The 22005-nt window shown below is 37.9% G+C and overlaps 1 protein-coding gene across 8 annotated transcripts in view; it reads right to left on the minus strand.

Annotated features, from left to right (window-relative positions):
• HEATR5B (HEAT repeat containing 5B) overlaps positions 1-22005 on the minus strand; it is a 109602-nt gene that overhangs the window by 65149 nt on the left and 22448 nt on the right. For all 8 annotated transcript variants that reach the window (XR_749080.2, XM_030921441.1, XM_030921440.1 and 5 more), the window contains 8 exons: positions 21412-21523; positions 20086-20238; positions 18179-18278; positions 17717-17826; positions 16247-16410; positions 15380-15555; positions 12380-12485; positions 7570-7760 (listed from right to left, as the gene is read on the minus strand). Coding sequence is in view for 7 of the 8 variants with exons in the window: in XM_030921441.1 (XP_030777301.1) it covers positions 7570-7760; positions 12380-12485; positions 15380-15555; positions 16247-16410; positions 17717-17826; positions 18179-18278; positions 20086-20238; positions 21412-21523 (1112 nt within the window). In the remaining variant the exon portion in view is untranslated. The remainder of the gene's footprint in view (positions 1-7569; positions 7761-12379; positions 12486-15379; positions 15556-16246; positions 16411-17716; positions 17827-18178; positions 18279-20085; positions 20239-21411; positions 21524-22005) is intronic.

Below are 22005 nucleotides of genomic sequence, written 5' to 3' on the forward strand. Positions count from 1 at the left end.
CAAGGAGGCAGAGGTTGTAGTGAGTCGTGATCACGCCACTGCACTCCAGCCTGGGCGACAGAGTGAGACTCTGTCTCAAAAAAAAGAAGAGAAGGAATGAGATAATGTTGAAGATGAAGTCCAACAGCTGAAGATCACACCCATCAATTTGAGAGAAAATAATGCAGAATGCATCTTATCTGTGCCCTAACTGAAGAGTATTGATGATTAACAGCAAAAATAACAGCCAACATACATATCTCAACTGGTTCAGCTAACATAATTCTGACTGAAAAGTTAGAGTTGAGCAAACTTTCCACTTGATGTGTGTCAAAACTGTTCTACCCAAATCAGCTGCAGACAAGGCAGAACTTTCAATGGTAATTTTAAACAAGTGAGATCAAGATCCTGAAGCATTTCTTTCAAGAACTGTAACAGGAGATGGAACATGACTGTAACAGTAAGAACCTGACACAAAGCACAATCAAATCAATAGACACCAAGAGGTAAAAGTGGTTCAGTCAAAGCAAAAGTGGACTAGTTAAGAGCAAAGGTCATGGCAACAGTTTTTTGGAATGCTTAATACATTTTGCTGCTTGATTTTCGGGAGGGCCAAAGAACAATAGCATCTGCTCATTATAAAAGTGTTTTGAGAAAGTTAGCCAAAGCTTTAGCGGAAAAATGACTGGGAAAGCTTCACTAGAGAGTTCTTCTCCAAGGGCAATTCTGCAAGAGTTTCAGTGGAAAGTCATTAGACAACCACTTTATGGTCCTGATTTGGCTTATGACTTTTTGTTTGTTTGTTTCCTAATCTTAAAAAAAATATTCAAAGCGTGCTCATTTTTCTTCAGCTAATAATCCCAAAAAGACTTCACTGACATGGTTAAATTCCCAGGATTCTCAGTTATTTAGGGATGAACTAAATGGCTGGTATCATCACTTACAAAAGTGTCTTGAACCTGATGGAGCTTATGTCAAGAAAAAAGTTTGTATTTTTTACTTGTACCTTTTCATTCTATTATTCCAAGAACTTTTTGAAGTCCCTAATAGAAACCACATATGTAATTCAAAATATTCTAGTCATCACACTCCAGAAGACAAAAAGGAAACCGGTGAAATTATTATTTTTTTTTAACAGAATTGAAAATTTTAGTGTTCAGGCTGGTCTCAAACGCCTGGCCTCAAGTGATCCTCCTGCCTTGAAATCAATCTCAATAAATTTTATTTAACTCAATATATCCAAAATATTAAAATATCAAGATGTAATCAACATACCAAATCACTGAGATATTTTACATTCTTTTTTTGAACTAAGTCTTCAAAATCCAATATGTATTACACATTCATAGCGTGTATCAATTGGGGCAAAATGCATTTCAATTGCTCAACAGTCGTATGTGGGTAGTAGTTGCCATACTGACAACACAAGATATAGGACATTTTCATCACCATAAAAAGTTGCCTTAGGTCCCTTTGTTGTCATATTTCTTCCCCCAACATCCTGGCAACCATTGATCTGTCTTCTATCACTATAGTTTTACCTTTTATACAGTTTCATACAAATGAAATCAGACAGTACCTAGTCTTTGGGGTCTGGATTCTTTCACACAGAATAATGCTTTTAAGATTCATCCAATTTATTGTAAAAGTAGTTTGCTCTTTTTATATGGCTGAGCAATATTCCATTTATGAATACATCACTATTTATCTATTCAACCATCGATAATTGTGGATACTTTCCAGTTTCTGGCTCTCATAAATAAAGCTACTATAAAAGTTTGAGTACAAGTGTTTGTATGCACGCACATTTTCATTTCTCTTAGGTAAATACCTAGAACAGCTAGGCGAAACAGAAGTGTATATTTATGTTTATAAGAAACCATCAAACAATCTTCCAAAGTGTCATTCTGCATTTCTACTGGCAATGTCTGAGAGTTTCTGACCTACCCTTTGCTGAGATTTCACTTATATGCATGTTACACAGCTTGATATTGGTCCCAGAAGTCACTGAGACTCTGTTCATTTTTAATTCCAGTCTTTTTTCTCTCTGTGCCACATTTTTGATAGTTTCTATGTCTTCAACATTACTGGAATGATTCTTTTCTCAATTTCTGTGAATTTCAGTCTTAATTCTAAGCTGGTGTAAGATGTCAATACACAAATACAGCTGACTGACCTGTTGTTTCCTACATCATTGTCTAATCCTCTGTAAATCCTATCCAGTGTATTTTTTCATTTCTTTTTTTTTTTTTTTTTTGAGACGGAGTCTCGCTCTGTCGCCCAGGCTGGAGTGCAGGGGTGCTATTTTGGCTCACTTCAAGCTCTGCCTCCCGGGTTCAAGCCATTGTCCTGCCTCAGCCTCCTGAGTAGCTGGGACTACAGGCACCCACCACCAAGCCCGGCTAATTTTTTTTTTTTTTAGTAGAGATGGGTCTCACCGTGGTCTCGATCTCCTGACCTTGTGATCCGCCCGCCTCGGCCTCCCAAAGTGCTGGGATTACAGACGTTAGCCACCATGCCCGGCCGTATTTTTTCATTTCACACACACATTTTACACTTCTAGAAGTTTCCTTTGGGCTGTTCTTACAAATTCTTTTTCTCATATCATGCTTAGGTTTTCCTGTACTTCCTTGAAAATGTAAAGCGTATTTATAACAGCTCTTTTAATATTTTTTGCTAATTTTATCTTTTTTTTTTTCCATTTCTGGGCCTGTTTCTATCGATTGATGTTTTCTCCAAGTAAGAGTTCTTATCTTCCTGCTTCTTTACGTGTCTGGTAATTTTTGATTGGATATAGGATATTATGAATTTTACAATGCTGAGTTGCTCCATTTATTGTATTCCTTTAAATACTGCTGAGTTTTGTTCTGGGATATAGTTAAGCTACTACTAAGAATCAGTTTCATTTTTTCAAGGTTTGCTTTTAAGCTTTTTTAGGGTGGGTCAGGGACATTGCTCCCATTACTGAAGCAATATCGTTCTGAGGGCTTCACCTCAGGAGGTCTTCTATTCTGAATAGTGGGAACACGAAATATTCTCAGCCCTGTGAGTTCTGAACACTGTTTCACCTATTCCCTTTTGGTGGTTTTTTCCCTGGTCTTGGGTAGTTTCCTTGTATTCTTGCACATATCAGTATTCGGCCAAAGACTTTAGATGACCCTTCTGTTCACAGCTCTCTCCTCTCTGTTATTCCACCTTACACGTTCCAGCTACCTTGCCTCCCCAAATTGCAAATGCTCTCTCCTCAAGTTTGGGTTTCCTATTTCTGTACTTAAGCCTGGAAACTTTCTTCAAGCAGTAATCTGGAGCAATGTTAGTGTTCCCTTTGTTTCTTTCCCATCCCTAGGAATCACTGTCCTATGCTGGCTGTTGTCCAATGTCTCAAAACTGTTGTTTTATTTATCTGTTTTTCTAGCAGTTTAAGACACAAGGGTAAATACAGTCCCTGTTACTCCACCATTAATGGCAGTGAAAGACCTGTATATTCTTTTAATGTGTATCTGAAAGAACAGATTTCATCATTTTGTTCATATTTAACTAGTAATGTAGAGATTTGAAATGAAGCTAACTTGTAAACCTCATTTTAAACAATGGAAAGGAGCAAATAAAAGGAGCTACGAAGGAATACTTTTTTAAGCCATAAAATACTATGACTCATAATCACGCACCAATACAGTCAACTACTATTAGAAAACAGAACAAAATACTACTAAGAATAAAGCAACTAAATTAACAAAGCAGCCTAAAAAGCAATTTTGGTTGTATTTTCAAAACTTTATTAAAACTCTCAATAAGCTATCCACAACCAGACTTCTGACAACCTCATAAAAGTCGAGGCCGGGCGCGGTGGCTCAAGCCTGTAATCCCAGCACTTTGGGAGGCCGAGACGGGTGGATCACGAGGTCAGGAGATCGAGACCATCCTGGCTAACACGGTGAAACCCCGTCTCTACTAAAAAAAAAAAAAAAAAAAAAAAAAAAAAGGTCGAGATGGGCCAGGCGCAGAGTGGCTCATGCCTGTAATGGCAGCATTTTGGGAGGCAAAGGTGGGTGGATCATTTGAAGTCAGGAGTTGAAGACCAGCCTGGCCAACATGGTGAAACTCCATCTCTACTAAGAATACAAAACTTAGCTGGGCGTGGTGGCAGTTGCCTATAATCCCAGCTACTCAGGAAGCTGAGGCACAAGAATCACTTGAACCCAGGAGGCGGAGGGTTGCAGTGAGCTGAGATTGCGCCTTTGCACTCCAGCCTGCGTGATAGAGTACGACTCAGTCTCAAAAAAAAAAAAAAAAATTGAGAGATGAATAATCATCCCCAAGACTCTAGTTGGCCAGTTTGCCTATTGTAAACAACAGAAAATTCTAAGTGCTGTCACAGAACAGATGTTAAGAAATGTGGCAGGCTGGGTGCAGTGGCTCATGGTTGTAATCCCAGCCCTTTGGGAGGCCAAGGTGGGTGGATCACCTAAGGTCAGGAGTTCGGGACTAGCCTGGTCAACATGGTGAAATGCTGTCTCTCCTAAAAATACAAAAATTAGCCAGGCATGGTGGCGTGTACCTGTAATCCCAGCTACATGGGAGGCTAAGGAAGGAGAATGACTTGAAACTGCGAGGTAGAGGTTGTAGTGAGCCAAGATCGCACCTGTGACAGAACCAGACTCCATCTCAAAAAAAAAAAAAAAAAAAAAATGAAGCTGGGTGTTGTGTGTCCCTCCTGAAATCCCAACTACTCAAGAGGCTGAGGTGAGAGGGCTGCTTTAGCCAAGGAGTTTGAGACCAACCTGGGCAACACAGCAGGATCCCATCTCAAAAAAAAAAAGAAAAAACCGAAAAAGAAAAGTAGCAATGAATGAAGTAAACTAGGTCTATCCGTAACAGTATTTCTAACATACATCTATCCTTGGGTAAGTAATCTTTACCTCTCTAAGCCTCCATTTCTTTATCTAAGTGAAATTATTATTATTACTAAAGAGCAGTTGTTTTGAGGAATAAAGAAGTTAAGAATAAATGCAATCTGTGAATTCTAAAACATTATACAGATTAGAAAGTTACCTTTGTGTTATTATTTCTCAAAAAGTTACAGTTTAGTGAACTACAAAGTAGAATCAATGTTCACAGTGATAATCATCTATTCACAGTAAATAATCTGAGATATAAGAATATACATTTCTCAGAGGTCTCAAAGTGACTTTCAATTGAATGGAAATAAATTCAACTATCAAAGATTTTTATTTTTATCCGAACTGGGTCTTAAGCAATTGAAAGGTACTCCCGGCCGGGCGCGGTGGCTCAAGCCTGTAATCCCAGCACTTTGGGAGGCCGAGACGGGCGGATCACGAGGTCAGGAGATCGAGACCATCCTGGCTAACACGGTGAAACCCCGTCTCAACCAAAAATACAAAAACTAGCCGGGCGAGGTGGCGGGCGCCTGTAGTCCCAGCTACTCGGGAGGCTGAGGCGGGAGAATGGCGCAAACCCGGGAGGCGGAGCTTGCAGTGAGCTGAGATCTGGCCACTGCACTCCAGTCCAGGCGACAGAGCGAGACTCCGCCTCAAAAAAAAAAAAAAAAAAAAAAGAAAGGTACTCCCTATTGACTTCCTTAGGATGGTTTACAGAATGATTCCTATTTTAATTTCTGTGAATTTCTGTGTTAATGCTAAGTTAGCATAAGATTTCAATGTGCAAGTATCAATGATGGACCTATAGCGATAGCTGATTTTAGCGTTTCACAGTCAGATATTATATCAGCAAGAGATGATGTTGATGAAAACAGTCTAATATAATGAGGCTGTGAAAGACAAGTTTTTCCAAAATACAGCCAGATTCTGCCAAATCTGACACCATAGTTTTTAAAAATGTACCATTACTTTACATAGCAGTATAAAAGAATTAAAATGCTGCCAAATATTATGACATTTCATACAGAATTTAAGAAAAATCCCAGTTTTAAATAAAATGTGAAAAAATGAGTAACAAAATCTTCATAATAATTATTTTAGATCACAATTAAGGATTTGAAAAAGATAATGAAGGCAAGCACTGATAATACTTGTAAACCACTAAATTGGGCAGGTATGAATAAATGAAATGCCCTTGTGTTTCAAAGTACAAAATAAATACAGTATCCTACAGATATTGAGGACACATACTTTTTTTTTTTTTTTTTTTTTTTTTGAGACAGAGTCTTGCTCTGTCACCCAGGCTGAAGAGTAATGGCATGATCTTGGCTCACTGCAACCTCCACCTCCCAGGCTCAAGCGATCCTCCCATCTCAGCCTCCCAAGTAGATGGGACTACAGGTACAGGCAACCATGCCCAGCTAATTTCTGTATGTTTTGTAGAGACAGGGTTTCACCATGTTGCCCAGGCTGATCCAGAATTCTTGGGCTCAAGTGATCCACCCACCTCAGTCTCCCAAAGTGCTGCGACTACAGGCAGAAGACAATGCGCCAGGCCAAGGACATATAAAATAAAACTCCTTGTAATTAAAAAAAAGATATCCTTCAAGAGCTTTCTAAAGAAACATACTCCTACTTCACTTGTTATGAACAGAGCACAAAACATTAAATGGATAACTAAGATTGTTTCTATCTTTTAATAAATCTTTAATAAAAAGCTATTTCATAATCAATGGAAAATATTTGGAAAGAGGAAAACTAATCTATTGCTAGAAAATAGCAGCAATCATTCTGCAGAAGATTAAGTGTCTGGTTATATTTTAACTGTTTTCTGCCTACTCATATTATCCTTACTGCATTAGGGCATTATCGAATAACCAAATTGCCATTCACAAGTCAAGACAAGGAAAGCTATTTACAGATATGCAATAATTCAGCAAATACATATTCTTCAGAACTACTACTTCATAGCCACTGCTTCATACTCTTTCTCTTTTATTAATGATCATGATGTAGTTTGGTATATTTAATACTCAATATATACATGATAGCTAAGAATGATATAATTTACATAACACAGTGTTAATTCTTGACAATCCTTGATTTTTAATTTCTCTACTTATGTACTTGATTAACAACTCGACAGTCACTAATAACTGCAACTCATCATCTTAATGATACTTATTTGGGTCTCTGAGATTACTCTTTATAATTAACATGTAAGTAAATCCTTAAAACTTGATGCTTAACTATTCTGTTTCAGTCATAATTTAAGAGGAAAACTTGGTAGCAGTTAGAAAAAGAATGGCTTATCCCAAAAAGTGGATAATTAGCAGAAAGAATAAAGAGGGACAAGGAAAGGCAGGGAGAAGAGACAATGACTTCAGAGGACCTCTTCAGTGAATACACATAACTGAGAGAAGTCCTTATTAACATTTTTCTTGATTCCATTAAGTAACATTCAAGAGCCGGATTAGAAGCCCTCTCCACACAGAAAGTATTTAACATATTACAACTTTCCCAGATTCCAGAGTTGAATCAACTGCTAAATTAAAAATTGACATCATTACAAAAAAACCCACAAAATATTATCACGTTATATGCCATGTGGAAAACATATACTCCAGTTAATTATTATTTAAAAGACATCTTTGCCTACATATGAAACTTGTTAGTAAAGAAACTCACTTACTTGTCAAAGCTATATTGGGCCATTCTAGCAATAAAAGTTGCTTCTCCAACCACCTGAGCCATTCTTCCAAGAGCTTCCCCTGCCGCACAACGTAAGATGGGGTTTGGGTTGTCCAGAGCACCCATAACCAGTGTTAGGGCAGATTTACGAACTTCCTCAGGTCCTAAAGTACTTTTGTTTTCAGCTAAGCCCTACATTAAAAAAAAAGAAAAAAAAAGACAGCAATTCATAATTCATGACTTTTTTTTTTTTTTTTAAAGCAAGGTCTTGCTCCCTTGCCCAGGCTGGAGTGCAGTGGCACAATCACTGCTCACTACAGCCTCGACCTTCTGAGCTTAAGCAATCCTCTCACCTCAGCCTCCTGAGTAACTGGGACTGTAGGTGCGTGCCTGCTAAAAATTAGCCTGCTGGGCTAATTTTTAAAAAATTTTTGTAGAGACAGGGTCTTACTATGTTGCCCAGGCTGTTCTCAAACTCCTGAGCTCAAGCAGTCCTCCTGCCTGAGCCTCCTAACGTGCTGGGATTATAGGCATACCTGGCGTTGCAATTCATATCAAATAAAGGAAAAATACATGCTGCAATCTTTCTAAAATATACATACATCTTCATAAGTTATTGTCTTCAGTCAATTTTCACATGTATGTACTAATGCCTAGAATGTGTAACTGTTAAATTCATGGTAATTACTTTCCTAAATACGATTTCAGAATATGATCTATGAAACACTCCCTAATTGCAAAGAGTGTCTCTATTCAAAGACTAGTACTTAAAAGTTGCTTACGTATATCAAGGACACTGTATTACTAAATCAACCATTATTTAACTGAAATTTATCACTCTAAGGAAACATTCTCCTATTTCACCTGTTATGAAATAGAGCACAAACCATTAAATGGATTGGTTCTATCTTTTAAGACATCTTTAACAAAAAAGTGATTTCAGCCGGGCGCAGTGGCTCAAGCCTGTAATCCCAGCACTTTGGGAGGCCGAGGCGGGTGGATCACGAGGTCAGGAGATCGAGACCCTCCTGGCTAACACGGTGAAACCCCGTCTCTACTAAAAATACAAAAAACTAGCCGGGCGCGGTGGCGGGTGCCTGTAGTCCCAGCTACTCGGGAGGCTGAGGCAGGAGAATGGCGTAAACCTGGGAGGCGGAGCTTGCAGTGAGCTGAGATCCGGCCACTGCACTCCAGCCTGGGCGACACAGCGAGACTCTGTCTCAAAAAAAAAAAAAAAAAAGTGATTTCAGAATCAACGGCAAATATTTGGAAAGAGGAAAACTCTTGATGAGTATGAAACTTTGAATAGTTTATATAAAAATTTCACAGAAGACAATTATATGACTTAAACAGTGTAATCAACATATATCTAAAAACAAAATGAGGCCGGGCGTGGTTGCTCACACCTGTAATCCCAGTACGTTGGGAGGCCAAGGTGGGGAGATCATGAGGTCAGGAGATCGAGACCATCCTGGCCAACATGGTGAAACCCCGTCTCTTCTAAAAATACAAAAAAAAATTAGCTGGGTGTGGCTGCATGTGCCTGTAATCCCAGCTACTCAGGAGACTGAGGCAGGAGAATCGCGTGAACCTGGGAGGTGGAGATGAGACTGCAGTGAGCCGACATCATACCACTGCACTCCAGCCTGGCGACAGAGCGAGACTCCATCTCCAAAAAAACAAAACAAAACAAAACAAAACAAAATAAATAAAAAACAAATGAGGCGGCCAGGTGCAGTGGCTCATGCCTGTAATCCCAGCACTTTGGGAAGCCAAGGGGGGCGGATCATGAGGTCAGGAGATTGAGACCATCCTGGCCAAAATGGTGAAACCCCGTCTCTGCTAAAAATACAAAAATTAGCTGGGCATGATGGCGCGCGCATGCCTGTAATCCCAGCTACTCGGGAGGCTAAGGCAGGAGAATCGCTTGAACCCAGGAGACGGAGGTTGTAGTGAGCCAAGATCACGCCACTGCACTCCAGCCTGGCAACAGGGTGAAACTCCATCTCAAAAAAAAAAAAAAAGATGGTAAAAATAATCAGTAACTGAATGTTGAAGTAGTTTGTTCATCATATTAAATGTCACTCTCTTTGTTCTCACTGTACTTACCACCCTGGAACTTAATTTACTTATTTGAGACCAAAAATCTGTCACATTGCATGGGGAAAATGTTAACTACAACAGAGGCATTAGCATATCTATGAAGAAAAGTGTAATCAGTACAGCAACATTACAGTTGGTTCACCATTCTCCCAATCACTGAAGGAGACCATGACCACCCCATTTCTTTTTTAAAAAATTCACAGGTCCAAATTAGTTGACGGTCTCTTCATAGAGTATATACTAACGGTTATATAAATGGTCCAAACCTGTATTTTTTTTTTTTTTTTTTTTTTTTTTTTTTTTGAGAAGGAGTCTCGCTCTGTCACCCAGGCTGGAGTGCAGTGGCCAGATCTCAGCTCACTGCAAACTCCACCTCCCGGGTTTACGCCATTCTCCTGCCTCAGCCTCCCGAGTAGCTGGGACTACAGGCGCCCGCCACCTCGCCCGGCTAGTTTTTTGTATTTTTTTAGTAGAGACGGGGTTTCACCGTGTTAGCCAGGATGGTCTCGATCTCCTGACCTCGTGATCCGCCCGCCTCGGCCTCCCAAAGTGCTGGGATTACAGGCTTGAGCCACCGCGCCCGGCCTTTTTTTTTTTTTTTTTTTCTGAGAGAGAGTCTTGCTCTGTCCCCCAGGCTGGAGTGCAATGGCATGATCTCGGTTCATTGCAACCTCCGCCTCCCAGGTTTAAGTGATTCTCCTGTCTCAGCCTCCCTGGTAGCTGGGATTACAGGCGCCTGACACCATGCCCGGCTAATTTTTGTATTTTTAGTAGAGATGGGGTTTCACCATGTTGGCCAGGTTGGTCTCAAACTCTTGACCTCAGGTGATACCCCCGCCTTGGCCTCCCAAAGTGCTGGGATTACCACCGTGCCCAGCCCCAAACCTTTATTTCTTTTCTTTTCTTTTTTTTTTTTTTTTTTTTGAGACGGAGTCTCTCTCTGTCGCCCAGGCTGGAGTGCAGTGGCCGGATCTCAGCTCACTGCAAGCTCCGCCTCCCGGGTTTAAGCTATTCTCCTGCCTCAGCTTCCCAAGTAGCTGGGACTACAGGCGCCCGCCACCTCGCCCGGCTAGTTTTTTGTATTTTTTAGTTGAGACAGGGTTTCACCATGTTAGCCAGGATGGTCTTGATCTGCTGACCTCGTGATCCGCCCGTCTCGACCTCCCAAAGTGCTGGGATTACAGGCTTGAGCCACCGTGCCCGGCCAACCTTTATTTCTATAATCAATGCCTATATATATCCCTTTTCCCCTGATGTTTACAAAACATGACTTAAGGTTTTATAAACATCAGAGAAAAGGGATATATATAGGCACTGATTAATGAGCATGTCTTAAGCCTGACTTAAGACATGCTCATGCAAACACATATTTGTTACCATTTTACTTTAAAACAATACTTTAAGCTTAGCGCTAAATAATATAAAAAGTATTCAAATATGTTATGATAGAGTGCCTAGTATGATGCATGAACTCCGTGAGATGGGCAAAATATTTGTAACAGTGGTCCCCTCTGGGACACATTCCAAGGACCACCTTGGATGTCTGACCATGGGATTAGGAACCTGATTGCTGTCAATGGGAACTTGTTTCTGTTCACGTCTTCTACTCACAAACTTAATGCCTTTTCCATTTTAACTAGGCACTTACCACATACCGTGGCCGTAATTTTTGTAATTTGCGATGGGACAGCAAAACTAACACAAATTCCTCTTTCCTTCTTCACAATTTCAGACAGAAGACTTGCCCTTCCTGTAGATCTCAGCAATTTTGGCACATGCTATTATTTCTTTCCTTCTTGAGAACTTTCTCTTTTTCACTTAAAGGAAGCACTTTACAGCTTTCCTTTGGCATATCCAAATTGCCAGAATCACTACTTCTGCACTTTGGGGCCAGTCTGAAGTAAAATAAGGGTTACCTGAACATACGTGCTGCCATACCGCAGCAGCCCGTCAGACAACTGAGACAGATGGTGACTAAGTGACTAGCAGACAGGTAGGGCAGAAAGTGTGGAATCACTGGACAATGAGATGATTTTCGTCCTAGGCAGGACAGGGCAAGATGAAGCAGGACAGTACAAGATTTTATCATGCTACTCAGAATGCTGCACAACTGAAAACTTATAAATTATTCCATTTAAAGTATTTTCAAACCACAGTTGACCATAGGTAACTGAAACTGCAGAAAGCAAAACTGTGGATAAGGAAGGGACTACTGTATTCTACTTCATACCTGTAGAAACTACAATTCAAAAAAAGTTAAAAAAAGGTTAAGGAAATTACTCTGGACACAAACCTACAGCAGCTTAACTAGAACACAATCTTTAAATGCAACATTCTTTCAACTATATAACACTGCCTCACATGATTTATGGCCTAAACCACAAATCAAGCTTCAGTTCTATTTAGTTAACCTTCAGTAGAATATCAGATTTCATTCATCAAACATCTTCGAAAATTCTGAAAGAATTTATTGGCACTTGTAAAATCTGAAGTTCAAACTGAAACATAAACTTTAACAACATTAAAATATAAAACGCTTATTTAACTACACCGAGCCTTAACATAAAGTTTCAAGTAATTAAGCTAATATAAAGGCATAGTTACCAAGTGATATACATATAAACATTATAATAATCTTGCTATATCTGGCTTATTAAATGCATTAATTAAAATCTTATTTCAGAATAGCACGCTTTAAAAGTAAATACCTTTAGTGCACTAAGAACAGCAGTAAATATGTTAAGCTGCACAGCCTGCTGGCGAACACCTTTAGCTTGTTTAACACATTCAGCAAAGTGATCCAACATTTGTAATCTATAACAACAAGAAAAAAATCACATTAGTGACAAATTTTATTCCAATATGGCTCAAAAACCGGTAAGAAGAGTACGAGTTAATTGTTTAGCAAATAATTCCCCACGCTATCTCTTTTCTATTTCATTCCCACAGCTAGTCCAAATCAGATCTCCTTCTCCCAAATTATTATACAGACATGCGGTTATTAAATGGAACAAGACAAGAGACTAGATATTAAGTTTCAATTAACAAAGTAAGGTCATAATTGCAGTGGTCCTCAACATTAACAGCAGTGTCCAACAAAGCACCTGGCATCTAGTAAATGCTCAAGGTTTCTTGTACAGATAATAATCATTAATTATGTATCTCTGTGGAAGATTTTTAAGTTAGAAAATTTTTAATGTAGTATAATTCTTTTTCCTTTTTTAAAAATACTTAGACAGAATAGTACCTCATGTCCTAGCCTCCAAAGCTTTCGAGAAAGTTCAAAAAAGATTTAGCTTTGGCTAACTTTTTAAAATGTAAAAAACCAGAAGTGAATTGTTTGTTGTATTAACACACAAAAAAGAATCGGTTTATAAAAAAAAAGAAATCCATGGCCACCTTAGATGATTTTTCTCTTTTTCTTTTGAGACGGAGTCTTGTTGCCCAGGCTGGAGTGCAATGGCACGATCTTGGCTCACCACAATCTCCACCTCCCAGGTTCAAGCAATTCTCCTGCCTCAGCCTCCCGAGCAGCTGGGATTACAGGCATGTGCCACCACGTCCGGCTAATTTTGTATTTTTGGTAGAGACCGGGTTTCTCCATGTTGCTCAGGCTGGTCTCAAACTCCTGACCTCAAGTGATCCGCCCTGAGCATCTTGGCCTTCCAAAGTGACGGGATTACAGGCGTGAGCCACCATGCCCTGTCTTTTTTTTTGGAGACTGAGTTTTCCTCTTGCTGCCTAGGCTGGAGTGCAATGGTACAATCTTGCCTCCCTGCAACCTCTGCCTCCTGGGTTCAAATGATTCTCCTGCCTCAGCCTCCTGAGTAGCTGGGACTACAGGTGTTCACCACTACACCCAGCTAATTTTGTATTTTTAGTAGAGACAGGATTTCACCATGTTGGCCAGATTGGTCTTGAACTCCTGACCTCAGGTGATCTGCCCACTTTGGTCTCCTGAAGTGCTGGGATTACAAGTGGGAGCCACCATACCCGGCCCATTTCAGAAGATTTTGATAAAAAGAGAGTGAGATAGTATTCTTCTAAAAAGAAATGATGTGAAACAAAAGAATCCAAGGAAGTTGGATTTAGTACTAAGACAAGTATGACCTAAAGTTGGTAATAAAATCTCCCTGAGGTCGCTGTAAGTATGGATTTAAAGCTCAATTTACAATAGTCCACAGGTCTCAGGTCAAAGCATTCTTCAAAACTCACATGAAGATATAGGTTCAGATGTAAGTGTATACACACACATTTTGATGTGCTTTAAAAAACTTTTAAAAGTAAGTAAGTACCTTTAGTGCACTAAGAACAGCAGTAAATATATTAAGCTGCACAGCCTGCTGGTTAAAAACCAAAGTAGGATCACTTATAGCTTTTTACCTTTTTAATTTACATTGTATCATAAGCATCTTCTATCAAAACATTGTTTCTACACAAATGGACTTTCTATTATTTATTCACTTATCCTGCTGTTGGATATTTATGTTATTATGTTTATATTTTTAATAGAATTTATTTATTTATACTTCATCTTATTCTACAAAAGCAATCATATAGAATTAAGATAATTCTGGATTTCAGTTGTAACTTTCATAACTAGTTGTATAACCTTGGGTAAACCAAAAACTCTTAGATATGGAGTTCCTTAAGATTTAAAACCAAAATGTTAAAATAGATGCTTTATAAGATTCTTCCACCTTTAACATCATTTAACATTTATGTGGCAACCAAATGTTCTTAAAGATATTTAGGTAGGGTAAAGTTTCATATTTAAACTTTTTTCTCCTCAAATGAAAAAGAAATTAATCAAGTAACCTACATATTTAAAGATACATTGTTTCTCCTCAAATTAAAAAGCAATTAATCAAGTAACCTACATATTAAAAATATTTTTTATTTTGTAATTTTTGTAGAGATGAGTGTCTCACTATGTTTCCCAGGCTGGTCTCAAACTCCTGGCCTCAAGCAATTCTCTTGCCTTAGCCTCCCAAAGTGCTGGGATTGCAGACATAGGCCACCACACCAGACCCAATAATATTTCTAAGGCATTTTAATTTTGTAAAGCTTTTAAGTTATCTGTGATGGTCTTGTATTAATTCATTTCTGTTTTCCTTTTGGGAAAATCACAACATGCAAACTGCCTACTAAAGCTAGGAATAGTGTCTATGGATATACAATATAGCAAACCAAAATGCTTCTATTACAACAAGAACCAATTATGTTAGTTTCCAAGTTCTAGACTTGAATCATCTCACAAATGCTATTAGGGAGTGGAATTTTCACCCATTTACTTCTTCAACAACAAAGTCAACAGGCTTAGCAAATTGACGTCTTTAATTAAAGATATAGTCAAGACCTACTTATGAACTATCAAATGAACTATTATAATGCATTTTTTTTGCCAATAGTTGTCATTTCTAGCATATACAATGAAAATTTTGTTAAGGAATACACAGTTCACAATGGAACGGATATCAGATGCTAGTTCACAGGGTCAAATCTTACATACAGTCTCAAATTATATGGAATTTGCATGCAATTTTTTTCATCATGTATGTGTCACTTATGTTAGTAAATCTGTAAGAGTACTGTTTAAGTATTATAATAACTCACTTTATTGCAGAGTTAACTGGGATGAGAAAATCTACTCTTTGTTTAATATAATATGTATTTAACAAAAATTACCTGACTGACTTTATACTAACCGGTGTTTATAAGAAACATGAGGAAACACTACACCAAAAAGGGCCACAGAGGCATCAATGACTGAGACTCCGAGAGGGAGGGGACCAGGTACTGCTTCTCCAGCAGGTATCCGTAAATAAATGGAGGAAGGATCATGTTCCAGAGCCCCACTTCCTGATGCACTGTTTGGCTGGAGCTGCAAAAGAGTGAAATAAAAATTATTCAAAAACTACTTTAGGAAATCTACTTATTAAACATTAGGAATGAGGATTACAGCAGAGGAAAAAGGAGAAAAGGCAACAAAAAAAGAATGATTGGATCCGAACATTTGAAAACAGACCAAAATATTGATTTGGTCATTAAAAAATCATCAGTAACACCTTCCACAATTTTAAGAAAAGCTTTATTCATTTGAAAACATGTTTACACTACCCACCTTATTGCGTGAACAATATAAGCAATAACTTAATTCCACAAACAATTATTTTAAATGGGGCTTTAATCAGTCTTTTAAAAAAGTACATAAGAAATAATATATTCAGTGGGTAAAAGTTCTAAATCTTCAACCTACTAACTTATTCCTTTCCAACCTGTCCCAAAACAAAACTAAAACAAAATACCAAAACCAAAAAGCCAATTAAAACTCATCTTTATCACAGCCACCACAAGGTATCTAAATACAAAGAATATTAAATAAAGACAATTTGCCAAATTCTAACTCTTCCTGTTTAACTTTTTTCACTACCACCAGGATGCCATCTATAAGTGTCTAAGAACACTGAAGGATTAAACCTTTCTATACACTATTTTGTTTTTAAGTGATAATGTGTAATAGGACCATTGTTTCAGATTAAGTCAGTATTTCATTTCCCTGTATGGTTTATTACCTGGTCCTCAATTGATTTATGATCAGTTTCCTGAAGCCAAGAACCAAGAAGAACACTATCATCGTAATGGCAGAGGGATCTGAGGAGGGAAGTAGTTGTGTTGGCTGAGTTGTCAGTCAAAGTGAATTCTGCTACCAGTTCTCTAAGAAGTGCATTAAAAGATCCTAAAAAACAGAACTTCAGATCAGATTAAAAAGAATAATTTTTGTGAAAATTATAATCATTGCCCACAAAGAGCTGCAACATGTTCCACAGGAATAAAATAATTAAGTCTCTGTTCTCTTCTCTAAAAAAATCTATTATTTAAATGCTGGTTTTAATATACAATAATGGTACTTCCTTTCATATACTGTATTGTGTCTTTTTGCCCAAATTATTTAAAATAACCAAAAAACTCAAATAGAGGAAAGAGAGGCGCGCGCCATAGCATGCTTGTAGTCCCAGCTACTCAGCAGGCTGAGGCGGGAGGGTTGCTTGAGCCTAAGAGATTGAGACAAACCTCTGCAACACAGCAAGACCCTGTCTCAAACATACACACACAAAAAGATACTTTATTTTAAATATATTAAATGTGATATGATGATTATTTACTATTTATTGCCCAATAATGTATAAACAATGAACCATAGCACACCAAAATTCCTGGGCATGATGATACTAGAAAGAAATCAATGGTTTATTTACTATTAATATTTCATATAATATTTGATTTCTCCCTCCAGATCCTTGAATTATTGGCTATATCACAATATATAGGAAGCATATTGGCTATATTACAATATATAGGAAGCATTAAAAGTGCATACTTCGGGCCGGGCGTGGTGGCTCAAGCCTGTAATCCCAGCACTTTGGGAGGCCGAGAAGGGCAGATCACGAGGTCAGGAAATCGAGACCATCCTGGCTAATGCGGTGAAACCCCGTCTCTACTAAAAAAATACAAAAAACTAGCCACGCGAGGTGGTGGGCACCTGTAGTCCCAGCTACTTGGGAGGCTGAGGCAGGAGAATGGCGTAAACCCGGGAGGCGGAGCTTGCAGTGAGCTGAGATCCGGCCACTGTACTCCAGCCTGGGCGACACAGCGAGATTTCCGTCTCAAAAAAAAAAAAAGTGCATACTTTGAAGATAAACCAGCTAGATTTGAATCCAAGCTCTGCCACTTAACTACCTCTAAGTCTTGGGTAAGTTAAGTTTCTTTAAGTCTCTCAATCTGAGATTCTTCATCTATAAAATAAGACTAATGGCCTCATAAGCTGCAATGGAGTCAAAGAAGCTAATACATGCAAACAGCTAAAAACGAGACCCAGAACACAGTAAGCAGTCAACAAGCGTTAGCTACTCTACATGAAGAAAAATAAAATGGTGACCTTCCTTTGCAAAGTAAGTCAGCAGGAGAGCCTTGGTCAGACTCTATAACACGGTGAAGAACTGTAAAGAAAAATTTTTATCAGATACCACAAATTTTTAATTTACCTTCATAAGTTTTTGGAGGTAACAAAGCCAAGATATCATAAAGTCTTAAACGGACCATTGCAGCACTGGCTTTCAGATGAGCTCCATGGGCTTTAATTACAGACGGAATGCTAAAATATCAAAAACATAGTTGGTATTGGCTTACCAGAATAAGTATTACTTATACATTTTTTTAGCAACGTATCAATGTACTGCCAAAGTACATTGATAAGTAAACATTTTCATTTTAGCTTACGTCGTGATCTTCACTGTAACAAAAACACTTTAAGATACAACTGTATTTCAGTCCACATCATTGCTGTAATTTGTAAAGTTATATTACAAAAATAAAGTTTTATATGTTTCCTAGATGATTCTAGAACAAAACATGGCTGAGAAGTATTATGTTTAATTATATATTATAATTTGTTATATATTTAATATATAAAATAGGATGTGAACTTGTCCTAATTGCTTACTTACTGTGACATCATGGTCATGGCACATTCAATAGGGGTCATCAATTTTCGAATCACATCTTCAGTTAGGAGCTCAGGACAATGTGCAACAAAGCTCCTCATGGCTAAAATGTTTAAAAGGACAGATTTGGAGTAGCTTTTGTGAACATGAATTTACAAAATTGTATAACTATAAAGGCAGTTATAATATTTAATTATTACAACATAGAAGGTTCTGAAACCATGTCGAACCAAAAGAAAAACTTGCAACAACTACAAAGAAAAATCATGGAAAAGGCTAGAAAAAAGGTGGACAGAAAAATGGAGGAAGAGAAGGTACTGGTTAGAGAAATTTCTGCAGGTGGAAATTCAGAGGACTATAATCCCATAGGAATTCAGATGACTACAAAGAAAGAAATTTTAAGGCACTGTTTATAAACATATCCATTTATGTGTATAAACAATGCCTTAAAATTTACATGAATTTTTATATATATTACATATATTTTTGCAATTTTTACAGATACATATGTATACATGTGTATATGTATATATATGTGTGTGTGTATAATATTTGATTTCTCCCTCCAGATCCTTGAATTATTGGCTATATCACAATATATAGGAAGCATATTGCCTATATTACAATATATAGGAAGCATTAAAAGTGCACACTTTGGGCCGGGCGTGGTGGCTCAAGCCTGTAATCCCAGCACTTTGGGAGGCCGAGAAGAGCAGATCACGAGGTCAGGAAATCGAGACCATCCTGGCTAATGCGGTGAAATCCCGCATATATATATATACACACACATATATATATATACATATTTTTTGAAACAGAGTCTCGCTCTGTCACCCAGGCTGGAGTGCAGTGGCGGGATCTTGGCTCACTACAACCTCCACGTCACTGCAACCTCCATGTCCCAGGTTCAAGCAATTCTCCTGTCTCAGTCTCCCGAGTAGCTGGAACTACAGGTGGCCGCCACCATGCCTGGTTAATTTTTGCATCTTTAGTAGAGATGGGGTTTCATCATATTGGTCAGGCTGGTCTAGAACTCCTGACAGTGATCCACCTGCCTTGGCCTCTCAAAGTGCTGGGATTACAGGCATGAGCCACCACACACGGCCACTACATATATTTTTGCATTTTCAATTTTTACATATATTTACGTAAATATATATGTATACAAACAAAAATGGTCCAGTGAGAAAAAATATTTTTATTGGCCCTTTAGCAATAGAGCCAAGACTAAATAAAACACCTCCTAGATGTGTGAGTAAAGGTGCCCCCTTAACTGGCTGCCCTTGTGGTTAAACGTGTATCTCTCTCCCAGTTTGGAAAAAGAAATAGTTTTTACCCTGAGATAAACCAAAAAAGAACTGGGACATCCAATGTCATTCTAGTTCTCAAATGAAACAAAACCTTAGCATTTCCTGTAACTCCCAGACAAAAACAACTGTATCTGTAATTTTTGTAATGTTGATATCTGAAAAATATATTAAGGTTTGGAGATTTGATAAGGATGTAAAAAAACAGCTGTTTCTCCATTATGAAAAGACTAACTGCAAATGCAATCACTTTGGTAACTCTGAGTTTCTTGTTCTTTAAACAGCTGTTGGGTTTTTTTTTTTTTTTTTTTTTTTAACATGGTGACTCAGTGCTTCTTTGACAGGTAAGACAGCAACAAGTGGGAATAAGAGGACTGGGTTCTAGTTCCTGTCTAACCACCAGGTCTAAACACTTTTTCAGAGTCTCGGTTTTTCAGAGTCCCTTCAATTTTATTACAAAATTAGCAAACTGAAGTGGATCATTTATAAAGCTTCTTTTAAAATCTAAAAGCCTATGAATTTATCATTACCTAGTTTCTTTTACTTTACAAATATTTTAGTAATATCCTAACATTGTGAAAGCACAATCCTTTCAGTTCTTACCACATAGGGCTCCAGCACGACCTTCCAAAGTTACCTGCCAGGTAAAAGAATCGCCTCGGGCCTTCTCAGCTTCCAATTCCTTTAAGGAACGTGGGAAAACATTTCGCCATAATAACAACATCTTGGGCAGATGGTAACGAACAACAGATGGTCCTAACCAAGAAAATGAGAATACAAAACCATGTATATGTAACAAACCTTACAAACAGGTGTCAAGGAAAATGAGCCCAACACAAACTTTATGTAATTTTAGAGACGAAAATAGAGTATTTAACAGTATCTATCATTTCACTCTATTTTTATCTCTAAAATTACATTATTTTCAAACTTTATTCACTGATTAAAATATAGATCAAAGCATAATAAAATTCACCTTAAACTATCAATACTTCTAGAATCCAAACATAAAATACACAAAAAGCAATTTTTAAAGGATTACCCAACTGTATTGAGAATGGTGGATTGCATATTATCAATAAAATATATCTGGGACACATTCTATGAGGTCTTTTTCATATATATATGTATATAAACAGATACACCCACTCCCACACACATACATATACATATTCCTCAGTTTTGGGGGTAATTTATATGGTCAATTTAGTTTCATGGAGAAGTAATACATTCAGACCTAGGAATCTATATTTACATTGCTAAATAATTCATTTAGCATACCACTTAACATAAACTTCTGGAAATGAGTTGCAACTTTTTATTTTCTTCAGAAAAGAAAAGTAGGTCAAACTATAATTTCCAATAGACAGATGCTTAGATCTGTATCATAACTTTGTAGTACACACATGCACACACTTTTTACAGCAGCAGCTAAACATATGAACTAAAATGTGAACATACTCCATCACAATAATAGGTATTTTTGTACTATGTACAAGTTAAATTTTGCCTGTACTGCAGATTTGTCATACTACTTAAGAGTGAAACACATTAAGCGTTACCCCAGAAAATACCAATACCAATTAAATGTGACTTTACCACTCTACTAAAATCACATTGCTGGTTTCACTTAGGGGATGGAATTTTTCCTCCTATTTTCATCTCTTTTAAACACTAAACTCATCAGGTAGACAAAGGTTATTCTGATGGTAAAAGTGAAACTTTGCTAACAACTTTTTCATTAAATGTACTTAAGCAATAATTACCAAAAAGAGAAATCTACTAGCAAATGACGAGGAAAACATCTTTACCATTTTTACAACTTCAATGAAAATCTAGAATGTGAAGTTTAATACTTTTAAATTAAATTTACTTTACAGGCTACTGACGGTTATAGTGTGACAAAATCCTACTCAAATATAATTATACCTAAAGTCATAAGTGCTCCAAGTAAAAGCCAGCCAGCTTGGGTGCGCTGTAAAGATAGCCTGCTATTTTGGGCAGCAGTTCGTAAAAGATCTTCAGCAATACTAACTACCATCTGCAAGAAAAGTTTAGAATTGGATTTTAATTCAAAGAAGTTAAATTAAATAAGGACACAGATAACTAGCATACTTTACTTAAAAGAAGTTGTTGGCCGGGCGCAGTGGCTCATGACTGTAATCCTAGCACTTTGGGAGGCTGAGGCAGGCGGATTGTCTGAGCTCAGGAGTTCAAAACCAGCCTAGGCAACACGGTGTAACCCTGTCTCTACTAAAAAATACAAAAAAATTAGCTGGGCATGGTGGCGGGCACCTGTAGTCCCAGCTATGCGGGAGGATGAGGCAGGAGAATTGCTCGAACTGGGGAGGCAGAGGTTGCAGTGAGCCAAGATCGCACTACTGCACTCCAGCCTGGGTGACAGAGTGAGACTCTATCTCCAAAACAAACAAACAAAAAAAACACACAAAAGAAGACTTTGTCCCTTCATGTTATTAGCATGTTTCGAAGACATCAAGACCTGGTCAGTCTTGACTGAAATGA

The sequence above is a fragment of the Rhinopithecus roxellana genome, chromosome 17, assembly GCF_007565055.1.
Source record: "Rhinopithecus roxellana isolate Shanxi Qingling chromosome 17, ASM756505v1, whole genome shotgun sequence".
Classification (NCBI taxonomy): Eukaryota; Metazoa; Chordata; class Mammalia; order Primates; family Cercopithecidae; genus Rhinopithecus; species Rhinopithecus roxellana.